The following is a 15,890-nucleotide window of genomic DNA, read 5'->3' as shown; positions in this document are numbered from 1 at the left end:
CCTTCCCACAAGTTCTTCCCAGCACTTTAGACACGCATCTATCAGGGCAAAGAGATAAAACTGCAACCTAAGAGCACCTGCATCTCTCAGAAGGGGCTGATTTACTCCTAGGAGGAAGCCGGGTCCTGAGAGTTCCAGGACCATTAAGAAATGTGACATCTGTCTTCATGATTGAGAACCAGAATTATCAGCACGATAATATTTCCTGGGTTCTAACTGACCAGCACTATCTTCCAGGATGTCCAGTACTCTGACATAGACTACATGGATGCAAAGAAGGATTTCACTATTGATGAAAAGGCTTTTCATGGTCTCGCAGATTTTGCCAAGAACTTACATGATCAAGGACAAAAATATGTAATTATTATGGTATGTTTAAACACTTATTCTGTTGCTTAGTTTTTCCTTTAAAAATGCAAAAGAAATGCATAAAAGCAAGATTTATTATTTTGTTTATTCATTCATTAGAATCCCGGCATCTTAAATGATTCTGACTACCAGCCCTTTACGAATGGAAGTAAAAAGAGAGTATGGATCTTGTGGGACAATGGCTTTGTCATTGGGCAGGTAATATCTCAAAAAAAAAAATCAGAGTAAGTTACAGTCATTTGGGAAAGTTTGTGCTTTTGATATGAAGACAGGTGGAAGGCAAGTTACAGTATCATTGCTTGTTTTCATGGCTTTCGAGGTTTCTGTTATTTTTAAAACAGTAGATAGAGCAATCGAATGATTAAATTTCAGAAGGATTTACTTTTTAATTGAAATATGTTTGACATGTAATGTTGTATAAATTTAAAGTGTACAACGTGTCCATTATATACTGCAGTATGATTGCCATTATAGTGATAGCACCTTTATCCCATCGCATAACTTTCATTTCTCTTTTGCAGTGAAAATAATAAAGACCTAGTCACTAGTAAGCTAGTCCCTAACCCTCTAATGATATGGATAATTGAGAAGCAATATAGTAGTAGAAGAAAGGTCATTTATTCTTAAAATTCTTCTGCCTCATAATTTCGATCTCTTTCCTCAGACAAAAATTCAGCTATGATAACGTAGCAAGATGCTGATAGGCTAATGTGAAACCTGTCTCAGCCAATATATTTTTAATTTACATGAGACTTATAGATAGAGCCCAGCCTTTATTCCGAGGTAGCAGTTTCAGGCATTGGAGCAGGCCATTGAGGAACCCATCTTCAGGGCAGCTGAGCATTTGAGAGTATTTTAAATCAAATCAGGTAGGCAACCTTCTCTTTCAGTGTTGTGTAGGGTCAGCCCTAGATGATTGGATTATGGGAGATTTACTGAGACTGGTACTCCATCTGAAAGTTCATGTGTCAGCAGCTCTTGTCGTGCGTGGGCTGTTAACTTGGCAAAACTTGTCTCTTCAGGGTTATCAATCCCTTACCTAACTGCTCACTTAGTCCCTGTCACTGACTTTGTCTGCAATACTTAATTCTGCTTACTTTCTTTTTCATTGATTCTGACTTTTCATGAGACAGTAGAGAAGTTGCCCTCCTTCTCCAAACTAATTCTTTGCTTTTGCTATTTCGTTTGAAGTGAGTTTCTAAAATATCAGACAGGCCGATATTCATATACGAGTACAAAATCGGTGGTCATGGTCACATAAAAATTGTTTTATCTAAGAAGTAGATTATCCAGACCCATGAGTCATTTCAGTAGTACTCATATTGGAATGGTATATAATTAGGAACTTGCATATAATCACAAAAATTGAATTAGATAAGTTACCTCCGTTGGCCAATAAATAGCATGAATCATTTGATCTGAGATGTTGGCAGAGGTAGTAGGAGTGGAGATGGTGTGGGTTAATTATAAAGGACTTTGGTTAGAATGACGTTTCCTGGGTCTGCTCTAGGTAGACTTGCTGTAGGTAACACCTTTGTAACACCATTTGTTTCTTGAAGTTCAAAATTAGCTCTGTTTATTATTTGGTGCCCTTCACCTAATACAAAGAACCAGGATCGAAAGAGAGAGAGAGAGAGAGAGAGAGAGAGAGAGAAAGAGAGAGAGAGAGAGAGATTGATTCGTTATATTGCCTGAGCATAAAGTTGTCCTTAAATGACAACCTATAAATTTGTTGGGGAAATAAGCAAGAGTATATGCACCATGGCTTGTATCCTGTCAATTCAAATTTATAGTAATTGGGCTATGACTATATCTTTGTGCTATTTGTAGAAAATGTTAAAAGCTAATCTGATAGGAATAGATAGGAAGAGAAGACAGAATAAGAAATATTTGATTTGAGTGAGAAGCACAAAATTTATTTAACCATTTGAAAAAGATTGTTCATATGCCACCCCCCCCCCAAAAAAAAAACCCAATGTCTTATTTATAAACAGCATTATTCAAAGCAGGTTTTAGACGACCTTTAATGAACAACACATTAAATTCAGTCATTCTCTTCTAAAATATTATATAGTTAGACTCTCTGGTATCTTAAACAGGTCTTCCAATTGGCCTGAAATAATAAAATTTTACTTTTTTTATCATAGAAAAAAGATACTTGTTGGCTTTTTATCTATATAATCAGTTGTTATTTATTTATTTTTCTTTTCTTTTCTTTTTGTCTTCTTTTGGTTGCTTGCATCTATTTTATCATTTAATTTTTGGGGGAAGGAGAATCGCGGATTTTGATTCCGAAATACTAAGGTACATGGGTTTGTGACAGAAGAAATATTAGCCAGCAATAAATGCGTGAGTGAAGCATCAAGCAAACTAATTGCCGTACCCTCCTTTGTTCCTTAGGGGTACCCTGGATGGACGGTCTTTCCTGATTTCAGTAATCCAGATTGTACTCAGTGGTGGACAGAAGAATTCCAAGCGTTTTATAAGACCCTGGAGTTTGATGGAGTGTGGATTGTAAGTTGTTATTCTAGGATCGAACTTCTTTTGGAAATGGATGCTTCGAGTTTTGAGATGAACTTTGATCCTAAGCTGGAATAAAATAATTTATTTGACATTGCTGAATGCCGAGCTTAAATGCAATAAATTAGACCCCTCGAGACCCTGGATTTTAATTCCAGTCTGCCACCAACGGGTTATTTCTTCTTGAGAAAGTTTTTTGCTTACTCGTGGCCTCAGCTTTTTCCTCCATTAACTGTCTTTCAGCTTAAAAATACTGTTTTTTAGAAACTACAGTTCCTATTATTTGTAGCAGTGATTCATTAAAATTTAATCATTAGAGACCAATTTAATGGGCCCCTTTTATTTTTTAGAAGCTAGCAGGTGGTGACATTTCTTAGAAATTTTGTTTACGGGATCACATATCACCTATTTTTAATTTATTGTAAAGAAATGGATGTGACTTTAATTATATCTTCTCTTTGCCCCACATCGAGTGGAATAAAAGACAGGAAATTATAAAATAGACTATTACCCTGTATTAGGTTCTTTAAAACAATACGGAAACAATATTAGCAGCAATAAAAGCACGACCTATAAGAATCAGCCTTTGGAATGGTATATTCCTTAATTAACTGATTGAAATCAATGTATAAAAGGTAAAATGTACCTGATATCATTTAGAATTGGAAGTCACCTTAGGTACAGTCAAATTCAAAAGATACAACAGGGGTCAAGCAAGTTTAGGAAGATTACTTAGGATTCCCAGCATCAGTTAATAAGGGAGCCCAGATATCTGCCTCCCAGTTCAGTAAACAGCTAACTGTATATCATCAGTAACATTTTCCACTTTGTGTACTTTGTGCCTCTGAAGGAAATGGATGAAGTTTCTAGCTTTCTCCCCAATTCTGCTCGTGAGTGTGAAGACAACAGCTTGAACTTTCCTCCTTTCACCCCTCGTAAGTTTGCACCTGTTGGCTGATGATGAAGGCGTGGGACGTGTTTAAAGCAACCTCCGTGGAACACAGCGTGGCCGAGAGCTATTTCACTTCCCAGTTCCAGGGGCCCCACCCCAACCCTCTGTCCACCCTCTCCTGGAGACTGTGCTGCCTTGTTTGGTCTCTGAGGACCTTTTCCCTGCTATAGTCCAAGGGCAGGCATGTGGTGAAGGTCATACCCCGCGTGGCTGTACCTCCTCTCTCGAGTCTACATTCTTCTACCTGTTTACATCCTTCAAACCCCTCAGGTGGTTCTAGTTCAAACTTTGTGAGGATATCAGAGTATTGGAAGTGCATACTACCTTCCATTGGAGTAAATCTGTAATCTTGTTAATTTTTTTATGTGTTTGTTTAGCTTATTACCAATAGTTTAAAGAATCAATGGTTCCTATTAGTCCTTCCTATTTATAAGTCCCATTTCTAGTCAAAGTCAACTTGGTTGTCCCAGATTTTGAGAGAATTTGTGTGTGTATGTGAGATTGATTGATTGATTGATTGATTGATTATGCTGTGGAAACAAATGACCCCATTTCAGTGGATTAACACAGTGAAAGTTTCTTTTTCACTTATATAATACTCTCGCGTGGGATGTGTGGCTCTCATCCCAGTAGTGACTCGGGGATCCAGTTACTTCCATTGCCTGGTTCTCCTATCTCGGAGTCCTTTGTTTCCAGCTTCCTAGGTGAGAGAAAGGATAGAGGAAGCTTTAGAGACAGGCCTGGCAGTGGCGTGTATTCAGTTTGCTCACATTTCTCTGGCCAGAGTCCAATCACAGAGCGTCAGCTAAACTTCAACAAAAATGTGAAATATAATCTTATACTCCCAGGAAGAGAACACTGGCTTGGTGAGCATCTGGCCAGTCTCTGCCAGTTTATTCTGATTTGTTCACTTCACTTACTCCCTTGAGCCAAGGTTTAGCTGTTTTTTGTTTTGTTTTGTTTTGTTTTGTTTTGTTTTTAATCCCTTTTGGTCACTGAAAGAGTAGAGAACATTTTAGGATGAACTTTGACTTCAAACCACTTAACTTCTTGTGAAATCTACCATTTGCTTACCCTGCTTATTCTTTATTCTTCTCTGCTCAGTCTGTGTTCCCCCAATCTTTTTCACTGTGGATCAGTTTATCATACTTCCCTTTGAATTTCTTAATCTTCTTCTTAGCCAAAACTAAGTTTTGTTTGTTTGTTTGTTTGTTTGTTTCCTATAGCACACTGCAATCCTATCACCTTCTTCCCTTCTTCTGGCAAGCACCGCATTCCCTACCTCCCGGCAAGCATTTTGTCTACCTCCATGCATATGACCAGCTGCTCTGCCTCATAGCTGGTCTGCTTCCCACCTTCTCAGGATTGGACAGTACACATTAGTGTGAGAAAGATTTAGATAAATTACCTTCGTGCATGGAAAAATTTTAGTGTCCTTTCTTATCATTGTTGTGGTTGTGAATCTCAGTCTGGTATAGCTGTGAATCTCAGCTATACCAGAAATATAATTTCTTTATATTTTATAATTGAATGTAATATCTCTCTCCAAATCCTGATTCTGTTGGGCTGGTGGGAAAAACTCAAACTCAGTCTTTCCTAGTGCCACCACTTTCTGGAATTGTGCCTCGGACTGAGGCCCTATGAACAGGCCAGGCTCCGTGAGGGAGGGGAGACGTGGCCCCCAGTGATTGGTCTACAAGGGAGAGGCGGGGAAGAACAAAACTGCAAGCCACAAGAAAGAAAACGTTGTGCATTTTAGGCATGAAAAAAGGGGGAAATGCAGTAACGATGGTGATTTCTAGAGGCAGGATCTGAGTTTTTATTCATGAAACTACCCAAATATCATATCTCATTTTTTTTTTTAAAGAAAGGTCATCGAGGTGCGAGTGCTTGTAATATAAGAGTGAATATGTTCATTTTTCACGGCCCTCATATCTGTGTTTTATACACTCAATTCTTCTTGATTAAATATATGTAGATATAGGTGTGTGTTTTATTTTATCTCAGATCAACTGCCCATTGCTCTGGGCTTATTTCTCAGTTGCCAGCACCATTTTTTGTGAGCTCGGGGGAATGCAAATTGATGGCAGAATTTAAAATCGGGAAAGGATTTTGTCAGGTGGAGACTGGCGGGGAAGTTACAGGAACCAGGAAGCAGATGCCTGTTCCGGCTGGTTGACAGCGAGGTGCCTCACTGATGCGTCTCTCCCCCCACAGGAGTTCTGGACCGCTCCCTTTTCGCAGGCACCCTCTGCATGGACACCGAGTTTTTCCAGAACCTTCATTATGATGTCCACAGCTTGTATGGCTACTACATGTCAAAGGCCACCGACACGTAAGCACTTGGCTTTCCCCACGATTCCAGATGTGGGCAGCTGGCAGATAGGAGGTTTCCCTCGTCATCTCTAAATGGGTCTTTTCGAATATATTTTGTGATTGTAGGGACCTAAAAACTCAGATCTGACAGGCAACCTAAGAGGTCTTATCTAATCTCCAGGTTCTGCGCAGGACTGTTTTCGATTGGCTTATGACTAAGGAGCCTAATGGTTTTAAGGATATTAGTAGGCAATGATGTGCAAGGTATTTAGAACCCTAACTGAAAGTCAGCCCTTGCTTGGGTCCTATTACTGAATGTGCTAGGGTCGCCACACTGGGCTTGCCTGATTTAGCGAATAAAAATAAAAGACACCGAGTTAAGTTTGCAATGGACATAATTATACGAAAAATTATTCATCGTTTATATGAAATTCCGGTTTACCCGAGTGTCCCGTATTTACCTGGCCATGTTATACCACGCCCTCCTGGCTTCCCCGCTACTGCCTGCCCCCATCTCCCTCTCAATTCTCCCTTCTGCCCCAGATACAAATGGGGCAGTAGCGGGGAAGCTACCACACACCACTGCCACCATCAGCACCACTCCTCTGTCTAACAAAGACAGATGCTTCCTACAAAGCATTCAGTCCTTTTGATACCTTGTCACAGGGATCTTTTGCTAATAACTTTGTAAATGGGGGAATAGCTCCCTGCAAACTCCCCCCACCAAGTTCCTTCCTTGGAAGGTGGTAAAATATAATCATTACACCTACGAGAGCAAGGAATTCAGGGCTAAGCTTAAGAAGATTTTAGTTTTAGATTTACAAAACAGATGGGGAAGCTAAAGTATTCGGAGATTTGTCGGGGCCTTCCAGTGGCTTAGGAAAGAATGTCTTAGACGTTCTCTGCTTGTTTTGTTTTAGTGCTTCTAGGACTCCGTGGTCCCCACCACGGAGTAGGGGCAGGGAGACTCTGATGTGCTTTATGGGGCTTTTCTCAGTCCTTTCATTTGACTTCACTGACCATCCTTTGAACGCTTCGGTTGAGAGACACTGCTCCATCCAGGCCTCTCTTTCCAGTTGTCCCTTCTCAACTTCCATATCTGAATCTTTTCCATCTACCCTCCATTATTGATAAATCCGAGGCGTCAATATCCAGGCCTCTTTTTTCCCTTCGCTGCCAACGCAATAGGCACTTTATTCCTTGTCGGTTTTTACTGTAACTTATTCTAATAATTTTAAAATTTCCGATGCTCGCTTAGGTCTCTCCTTGATTTTCAGACCCAGATGTCCAAAACTACCTTCCGACCTCCCCTGCCAGCTGTCTGATAGTTCCTCCGATACCGCGCCTCTCACTCTGTTGCCTGGTAACCATGTCGGAAACCGTTACATTCCCTCTCTTGGTCAGGAGCAGCACCCACCTCATCTCTCAGACTCGCGAGTGAGAAACTTGGTGTCATCCTTGAGTTCTGTCTTCAATCCTTTTAAAACGAACTTCTAAAAACAGTTCTATAACTGTCTCCTTTTATCTCCCACTGACACTTCCTAATTTAGGAGATCGTCACTGCTCACTGCGCACATAAAGCTTACGCTAGTCCCACGACTGGTTGCCCTTCCCTGACTTCCGCTTTATCTCCCACTCATCTATCCTCTATTCTCACTACTCAAAGTGTGGTCCAAGGACCGGCAACATTAGCATCGCCTGGAGACATATTAGAAATATAGCATCTTGGGACCTCACCCTAGACCGTGGAAATCAGAATCTGCATTTTAACAGGATTTCCAGGCGTAGCGAATGAATGTGAAAGTTTAAAGAGCACTGCTCTATACTGCTGTCAGAGTGACCTTACTGAAACACACGTCCGCTCGGTGGAAAATCATCTGTGGCTTGGTATTTTCTATACAATAAATAAATCCAATCGCCCTAGCAAAACTGTAAGGCACTTCATAAATTAACTCTTAGATTTTTTTTTTCTTCTCATCTTTGCTAGTCCTCTTATTTTCCGCTCTGACGAGACACAACTGCTTATTGTTCCCGGATCGAAACGCTATTACCTTCTCCCCAATCTTCGCATGTGTTCTTCTGCACTGATGCTCTTCCCCGCCCTGCTCTTTTTGCAAATACGCGCTTATCTTTAAAACCTCGCCTCGGATGTTAATTCTGGAAACCTGCCTGACGGTCTCAGGAAACGGTTGGTTATCCCCCTCTTTTTTGGTGCTACTTTTGTTCCTATTGCAATATGCCTATTATGCAAACATCTCGTATTGTAATTTTTAGATATTTAGTTTAGTTTTTTGTTTGTTTGTTTGTTTGTTTGTTTGTTTTTGCTGGTCTGTAAGTTCCTCGAGGGCACAGTCACCCCTGCGTCTTCAGCCTGAGGAACACTGTGTGTCCCAAAGACCTGTTTGTTGCATAAATGCCTGGCCTGAGGAAGTGAAGAAAGGCAGAGTAGGCCCACGGGGGATCTGATGAATTAGAGACAGAGACTGCTTATTTTGTTTCCAGCACCATTTTGCCCTCATGACTTAATATTATGCTGGATTGTCCGGGAGACAGAGTCCTTGTCCAGTAAATGCAAAAGGTTTCGTTTCGACAAAAGAGAAGCTTCAAGAAGGACACAGATTTGCGATTTTGTTATCTTCTCATTTCCGACTTCTTTCTGTCTTACTCCGTCTTTCCAGGGAAATAAACTAGGTGAATGAGACCCCCTTGTTCTGCTCTCTTTCGACTCTTAGATGCTTCTAAGAATGGAAGGTGGGGACGGAGTGGATAAATGGCCAGGCCGAGAAAGCGAGAGTAACAGAGGGCAGGAGGTGGGAAAGAGGTGTTCAAATCCCTGTATTGCTTGTGTCTCCATGTGATAAAAGTGCCATAAAATCATGACAGCGTTGGTTAATATGTTCTAATAGCTCTGGTTAATGGGTAAAAGGTCTAAGTTCCCAGAGAACAGTGGCCATAAGTGGAACTTGGCCTTTGGGCATTAGGCAGAGTTGGTTAAAAAACAGATAAGATTTTCATTCAATAGAATCTGGACATCAGGAGAATTTAAGTCATAGATCTGATGAATATTTGGGAAGCTGAGAATATAGTTTGGGGACCATAAACCATTCACTGGTCTACCCAGAGAATGAAATTCACTTTTATCTGAGCTGAAAGCAGAAAGAGACCAGATCCTCTCTGAGATCAAGACTTGACCATAAATAGGTCAAACCTGAGGAATGCAGAATAGAGACTTAAGGATCTTTGAATTATATTTTTCCTCTAAGTGGGAAAAAACTAGATTGTTATTTAGTGTGTACTACCATAATAGCCTGGCCCTAAACCAGAAACCCAGATAACTTTATCCCTCTTTCAGTTTCATTTTATATAACCCGAATGTGTTTCTTTCATGATTGATGATTGCCGAGTGCCATAAACCTTCTAGCCAGGGGTAAAGGCAAGGGAGCTGCTAGTCTATATCAAGGACAGATGAGGACAGGAGTTGGACAATGAGTCCTCTCCTCCACTCTGCCCCCGATTTTTGGTCATTAAATTGTCAGAATGGAACACTTCACTTTCTTAAACCAGCCTTCTAGTTCAGAATTTTCTCCCTTTGGCCATTTTAAGTCATTTTGCATGTATAGACTCCCCATAGCATCCTTGGGAATACAAAGAGGGGAAGCACTGGTGGCTGTGATAGTGTCTGTGAGGAAATGTACCTGGTGGCACACTTGTCTCAGACCATCTATTGGAAGGAAAGATAGCAGAGCTCGCCTGCAGAGAGCTAGAAGCAGTGATGACTCCGGTATTACCATCCCGTAGTTGTATTATTGTTCAGCTTTGGAACACTAAAGGAAGCTGTGAATTGCTTTGCACGGAAGAAGGCAGGGAGGGGCACTTTAGTAAAATTTCTTTGCAACAGAGTGTTCTGAATGAAAGCTAGGAAAATAGCCTGTGTCTATCCCACCCCATCCCCACCCCATCCTTTCTGAATTCCTTGTTCTGAATTCCTTTGCTTTCCTTTCTATATAGTTTTATTTGATCTGTAATACGATGAAAGTAACATTTTATATTTTAATTGCTTTTAACTTCACAAAGAGTATCATATGTCGTCTTAGGAGATGCATTCCATTTAATGTTAGTTTGCATAGGTTAAGATTCCCTAACACTGGGAGTTGCTAATAATAAGTTCTGGAACTTCAGAGGATCCCAGGCACCTAGAGATCGGCTGGTGCACGAACGCCCCTCTCAGGCAAGCAGCAGGTGTGGGGTTCCCACCTGAGCAGGTGTTGCGCTAAACAGGATCATGAGTGGGCAGCAAGGCATGGAACCAAGGGACATTGGGAAAACTTTTTCTAGAGGGAGAAGATGGGGCCAAGACCCCGTGGTTCCGATAGATTGTCAACCCAAAGGGCCAGAGCTCAACCAGATCTCACAGGATGGAGAAAACGTAATCAGGACAGGGGCCTAGAGAAATTCCTTGGCCAGCTGGACTGTAGAGGTTCGTACTGTCTTACGCAAGGTCCGAAACCTTATCCAAAAGTGAGAAAGGAGCTTTTTAAAATGCTAATCTAGTTCGCTCCCCTGGTTCACGATACCCTGATACTTTTTCTGAGTTTGGGAAGCCCACTGCTGCCCTTGGTACAGGTATGTCCTAGACAGTCCCAGCTTGCTTCACGTTCAATTGGCATATTCCTTTTCAGGGCCATGAAGACTATCTTCCCCAATAAAAGGAACTTCATCTTATCCCGTTCTACTTTTGCTGGATCTGGCAAATTCGCTGCTCATTGGTTGGGGGACAACGCGGCCAAGTGGGATGATCTCCAATGGTCCATCCCCAGTATCCTCGAGTTCAACCTGTTTGGTATCCCCATGGTGAGTTTACGCTCAGCCAAGGAGCTTTAACCCTTTGTCCTTTGACATTCTTTCCACGATCAGCTTTTGAGGGGTCTGAAAACCAAGGAGCATATGTCTCACTGTGATATGTGTTGGAAAAATCCATTTCTACGTGTGTTGTGAGCTGCCTTCTGAAGACAGGATGATAACGCTTTGTCATTGGGTTGTCATCCATGGAGTCTCTGAGGTCAGGAAGGAGATAAGATTTTACCATAAGTAAAACATATTAGAATCACAGAAAAATTCCATCAACGAAGCGTCAGTGAAGAGCGAAGTATGAAATTGGGAACTTATTATTGAGCGTGATCCTTGATACAATAATCAGTATTCCTCTCATCAATCTGTAATGCCCACTTGCTTCTTTCTCCCAGTTGGCCAGAGCTTGTCCTGAAAGCCTGGGACCTCTTTAGAGCGGTGGGACTAAGAGATGCTCCTTTCCCTTATCACATAGGTATACAGGCAGTGCTTTCTCCCCTCTCCCTGGCCACCATGCTTGTGTGTGTGCCCCTTCCTAGGTAGGTGCCAACATCTGTGGTTACATGGAGAACGTCACAGAGGAGCTGTGCAGAAGATGGATGCAGCTTGGAGCATTTTATCCACTCTCGAGGAATCACAATGGGCCTGGATTCAGGGTAAGGTCTCCACGAGAAGTGATGAGAACTCCTTGGATTGTGCAGTCTGCTTGTTCTTAAAGCGGGGCCAAAGAAAATCCTACAGGCTGGCCCTAAGTGCAGGAGCCCACAAATAAGTTTTGGGTGATAGGCCTGAAAAGTAGGATATTGGGGTGAGGGTGTGTGGACAAGGGGTATATATAGATAGATATAAATATAGATTATAGATATAGATATAGATATAGGTATAGACATAGATGATATAGATAGATATAGATAGAGATATAGACATAGATATAACGGTTTGATCGTTGGAAACTCAGCAGCAGAGATGAGAAGGGGGGTTGGTTTCGTGGTGCTGCTCTCACCTGTCACCACCTCACATAGATGGGACAATCGGAGTCTACTGATATTTTACTTGAACGCAAGGGAAACGACTCCTCATTGGCAGGGACAGGATCTGAAATTCGTTTCACCTTGTTACAACGTTCTGTCTTCCTATGAGTGGTTTGGGAGACGCCTCCCCGCTACTGCTCATGACGTATCCTGTCTTTCTCCTCTTCTATCCAAAATCATATTTTTTCGTGGGCAGGTGTATAACATGGGTTGAAAGTCCCTCCCAAGGAGATCTTTAGTGATGGCGGGTGGAGTAAGGTGGCGTACCCTTTCTTCTGATGAAGTGACCTGCAACTGAATTGTTTCAAATCGAGTGGTTTAGCTCTTTGTAGCTCATCAGAGGAACTAACTGATAACCATTTTGGCTCCAGTAGTTGACTTGGCCCAATGTCTCTAACTTGGGAAAGATTCATAGTCAAATATTCAATGTATTTTCTCCCCGGGCTGCCCCAGCCGTTAGTGGTCCAGAGAGAGATGGTCTCTCTGAGGGAAATATTTAGTAACTGCTTACATTGTAGGACCAGGATCCCGCCGCCTTCGGTGAAGACTCCCTGCTGTTGAATTCCTCCAGACATTATCTGAACATCCGCTACACCCTGCTGCCCTATCTCTACACCCTCTTCTACCGAGCTCACAGCCTTGGGGAGACTGTGGCGAGGCCCCTGGTCCACGAGTGAGTGTCCTGACCTGCAAAGACTCCCTTTCAGATCGAAATTGTGCTTCCCACGTTGGCATTGGCAAGGTCCGTTTCCTTGTTGGCGCGGAATGCGCTGCTGTCCTGTGTCGGCAGCTTCACCCGCCTCTCTGTTTTCCAGGTTCTACCAGGACCCGGCGACGTGGGAGGTGCACGAGCAGTTCTTATGGGGGCCTGGACTCCTCATCACACCTGTTTTATACGAAGTGCGTTTATAATCGGAACTGCGGGGCGGGATATCATACTTGTTCTCGTGGCTCTATAGCTGAGTCAGCTGGGCCTGAGTCTCTTCGGTTGCATTTAAGTATAAACATGAATACAAATGAGGGAGAGATCACGAAAGCTCAGAAATTAGACAAATAGTAATTCTTGGTCCCACTGCCTCCCCGAGCCAAACAGATTCCGTTTGCAAGATTATGTTAAAGCCTTCGTCCTCAAGCCTCTGGACACTGAGAGGGCTTTGCATGCCTCGGGCTGGCCATCTGTCTGGGTTTCCCTTTCACCAGAGGCGATGTGCTCCAGGGGTTAGGAAGAGAGAAGAGGGAGGGAGAGGAGCTGGGAGGAGGAGAGGATGCTGGGTGAGCGGAGGCAATAACCGTGGAGTCCTTGCACGAAGGACCACAGGTACCTCCCTAAGTGTGGTTCGGGGCAGGGGTGAGTCGTGGGGAGGTAGGGAGGGATCAGAATTACGGTTATTCGTTTATAAACATGAAAATTCTCCAATGTACCCACATCGAAAGCCCATCTCGTGGCAAGTCCTGCTGACCGGCAAGTGGTCCCGCCGGAAGGCTCTCCGGGGGGCCTGCTGTGTCGCTCTCCTCCACCTACCCGATTACACAGGCGGCTCGGTGAATGAACGCTCTCTGCTTCTCTTAGAAAGTTCAGGAGCCTCGAAGCAAAACAAACTTAATTTCTAGGTACAGCTCCGCTTTGGGGAAACTGCCCGACCTTTCTGAGCACCTGTATTTTTATTCGGAGAAGGGGCAGACCCCAGCTATCTCTCAGGGTTGGTCAGACGAGCCCATGCACCACATGGGGAGTGGTTGTGTGCATTGTCGAGGGACTTGCTAACGTTGTTCGTTGTTATCGTTTTTTTTTCCCAGGGCGTGGACCAAGTGAAAGCATACATACCAGATGCCATCTGGTACGACTACGAGACAGTAAGTAAGGCAGCCCCCTGGGCCCACAGACCCACCTGCAGCAGAGGGGGCAGCTCTCAGGTGGCAGTGCTGGGGGCCTAGGGTCGCATATAATAAGAGGCTTTACATTTAGTTGATTGTGAGTGTTTTTCTGTGAAGAGGCCTTTCCAAAATGTGCAATGAAATAATTTGAATAACTGGCATAGGTTTATGGGACCTTTCATTATGTCGCCCTGGCTGGACTTAGGTTGTGAAAACCGAGAGAATCAGAGCCCAGCGTGGCATTAACACAGAGAGTGCAGGCTGGAGGCACAGCTCCGCTCTCTATCACCTGTGAGCCTCGGGCGAGGCTCTTCATTTTGGGGTCTCTGTTTTCCTCTTCCTTAAAAGGAGGCGGCTGAGCTAGCAGATCTCCAAGACCCCACCTTGCCCCAAGAGCCCATTATCTGATCCGTTTTCCTTTGCTGGCTAGGGGGTGGCCATCCAGTGGCGGAAGCAGTTGGTGGAGATGCTGCTGCCCGCCGATAGGATCGGACTTCACCTTCGAGGGGGCTACATATTTCCCACCCAGCAGCCAAACACCACCACGGAGGCAAGGTGAGCGCTCTGCTCTTCTCAGGTGTGACTTTTCTCCTGCTTCTAGGGGCAGGGCACTGTGGGAGAGGCTAAGATGGGGACTTAACATGGATAAACCAAGGGATGGCAGCTCCAGGCAGGAATCTTCCTCCCCTCCTTTCAAGGGCGGCCCAACATGGGCGTCTTCATTTAGCAGGGGGTAAATGTAGCCTCGGTTCCTTAATATTTTCATATTCTTTCACTTCCGGATTGAATCAGATTCTGAGAATAGTCAAAATAATCATTCATGAGGATTTCCTTATGGTCAGAAATGGTTCTTAAGTAGGTTTTCTTAAGCGTGAGAGAATGCGAGTTAAATAGGAGATGACAGTATCACATGAAAGTCAACAGAGCTTCGAGACCAAGAGCCAGAAAGTTTAGGTTCAAGCCCCAGCTCTATGACATACCAGATGTGTTACCCTGGCAACTCATTCTCTGTTTCTGCTTATCATTTGTAACCCAGGGATGATGATAGTTTGGCTTGTTTAGAGCTATTATGAGGCTCGAATGAAATAATGTAAATGATTTAATGTGTATAGGATACTTACAAGAGTGCCTGGCACACGGTAAGCACCCCAAAGTGCCAATCGTCACTATTGTCATGAACCCGGTTTCCAGCAGGAGCCATTGCTTTCGACTCTTCTTCTCATGCTCATTCCCTACTAACCTCCGCAGTCTACCCACACCTACGTTCCGCATCTCCATACAAGGTCAATATCTACTCAGTTTCTGGGATAGGCTCCGGGATTATCTATCCGTGGGGCACGAAGGGAGATGGTTTAACATAGTTCTACCTCTTCTTCATGCTCCGAAGCTGAGAATTGCTCTTTTACAGTCGGAAGAACTCCCTGGGACTCATCATTGCCTTGGACTATAAGAGAGAAGCAAAGGGAGAACTGTACTGGGATGATGGCGTGTCTCCAGGTACCTCCTCACGGTGGTTCCATCACTGCGGTGCTCAGCGCACTTAGTCGCTGCAGGCCGGCGCTCAGCCATTAGCGTCGATGCTTATTCGGAAGTTTGGCTGGCCAAGCACGATGCATTAAAATCGACTTCAAATGAGCAACTTGTATGTTATTGACTAGGTTACTTAGTCTCGCCTCTGGGTATCATTATTGATAACCAAGGAATACATTTCGCTAGCAGATTTGTAAAACCACTGCTTGGTTACTATTGAGGAGGAAGTATCTAATTCACACAGTGTGATTTGCCACTGTAGGACTTCCACGTTAAGTACCTCACATAAGCTTATGTGATTATATAAAAATCCTGCCCTTCGCAGAACTGGCATTTATTATTATTGATCGGCTGTTCCTTGTTGCACTGTACCCGGGGGCTAAAGATGAATAAGACAGAGGCATTGACTTTGAGGACCTCCTGGCCCAGCAGGGTAGATACCTGGTGCA

At 43.4% G+C, this 15,890-nt stretch overlaps 1 protein-coding gene across 1 annotated transcript in view; it reads left to right on the top strand.

Annotated features, from left to right (window-relative positions):
• The window catches only part of MGAM2 (maltase-glucoamylase 2 (putative)), a gene marked incomplete at its 3' end in the record, with an annotated part of 72,843 nt that overhangs the window by 22,484 nt on the left and 34,469 nt on the right, over positions 1-15,890 (top strand). Inside the window, 10 exon segments of the mRNA XM_011359544.1 lie at positions 2,770-2,883; positions 3,740-3,824; positions 6,059-6,176; positions 10,837-11,008; positions 11,545-11,661; positions 12,555-12,709; positions 12,852-12,936; positions 13,834-13,890; positions 14,342-14,466; positions 15,320-15,398. Of these exon segments, the coding sequence (XP_011357846.1) occupies positions 2,770-2,883; positions 3,740-3,824; positions 6,059-6,176; positions 10,837-11,008; positions 11,545-11,661; positions 12,555-12,709; positions 12,852-12,936; positions 13,834-13,890; positions 14,342-14,466; positions 15,320-15,398 (1,107 nt within the window).

The sequence above is a fragment of the Pteropus vampyrus genome, unplaced genomic scaffold (assembly GCF_000151845.1).
Source record: "Pteropus vampyrus isolate Shadow unplaced genomic scaffold, Pvam_2.0 Scaffold48, whole genome shotgun sequence".
Taxonomy (NCBI): domain Eukaryota; kingdom Metazoa; phylum Chordata; class Mammalia; order Chiroptera; family Pteropodidae; genus Pteropus; species Pteropus vampyrus.
Note: the sequence above shows the minus strand (reverse complement) of the source record. Positions and strands in the feature narration are given on the sequence as shown.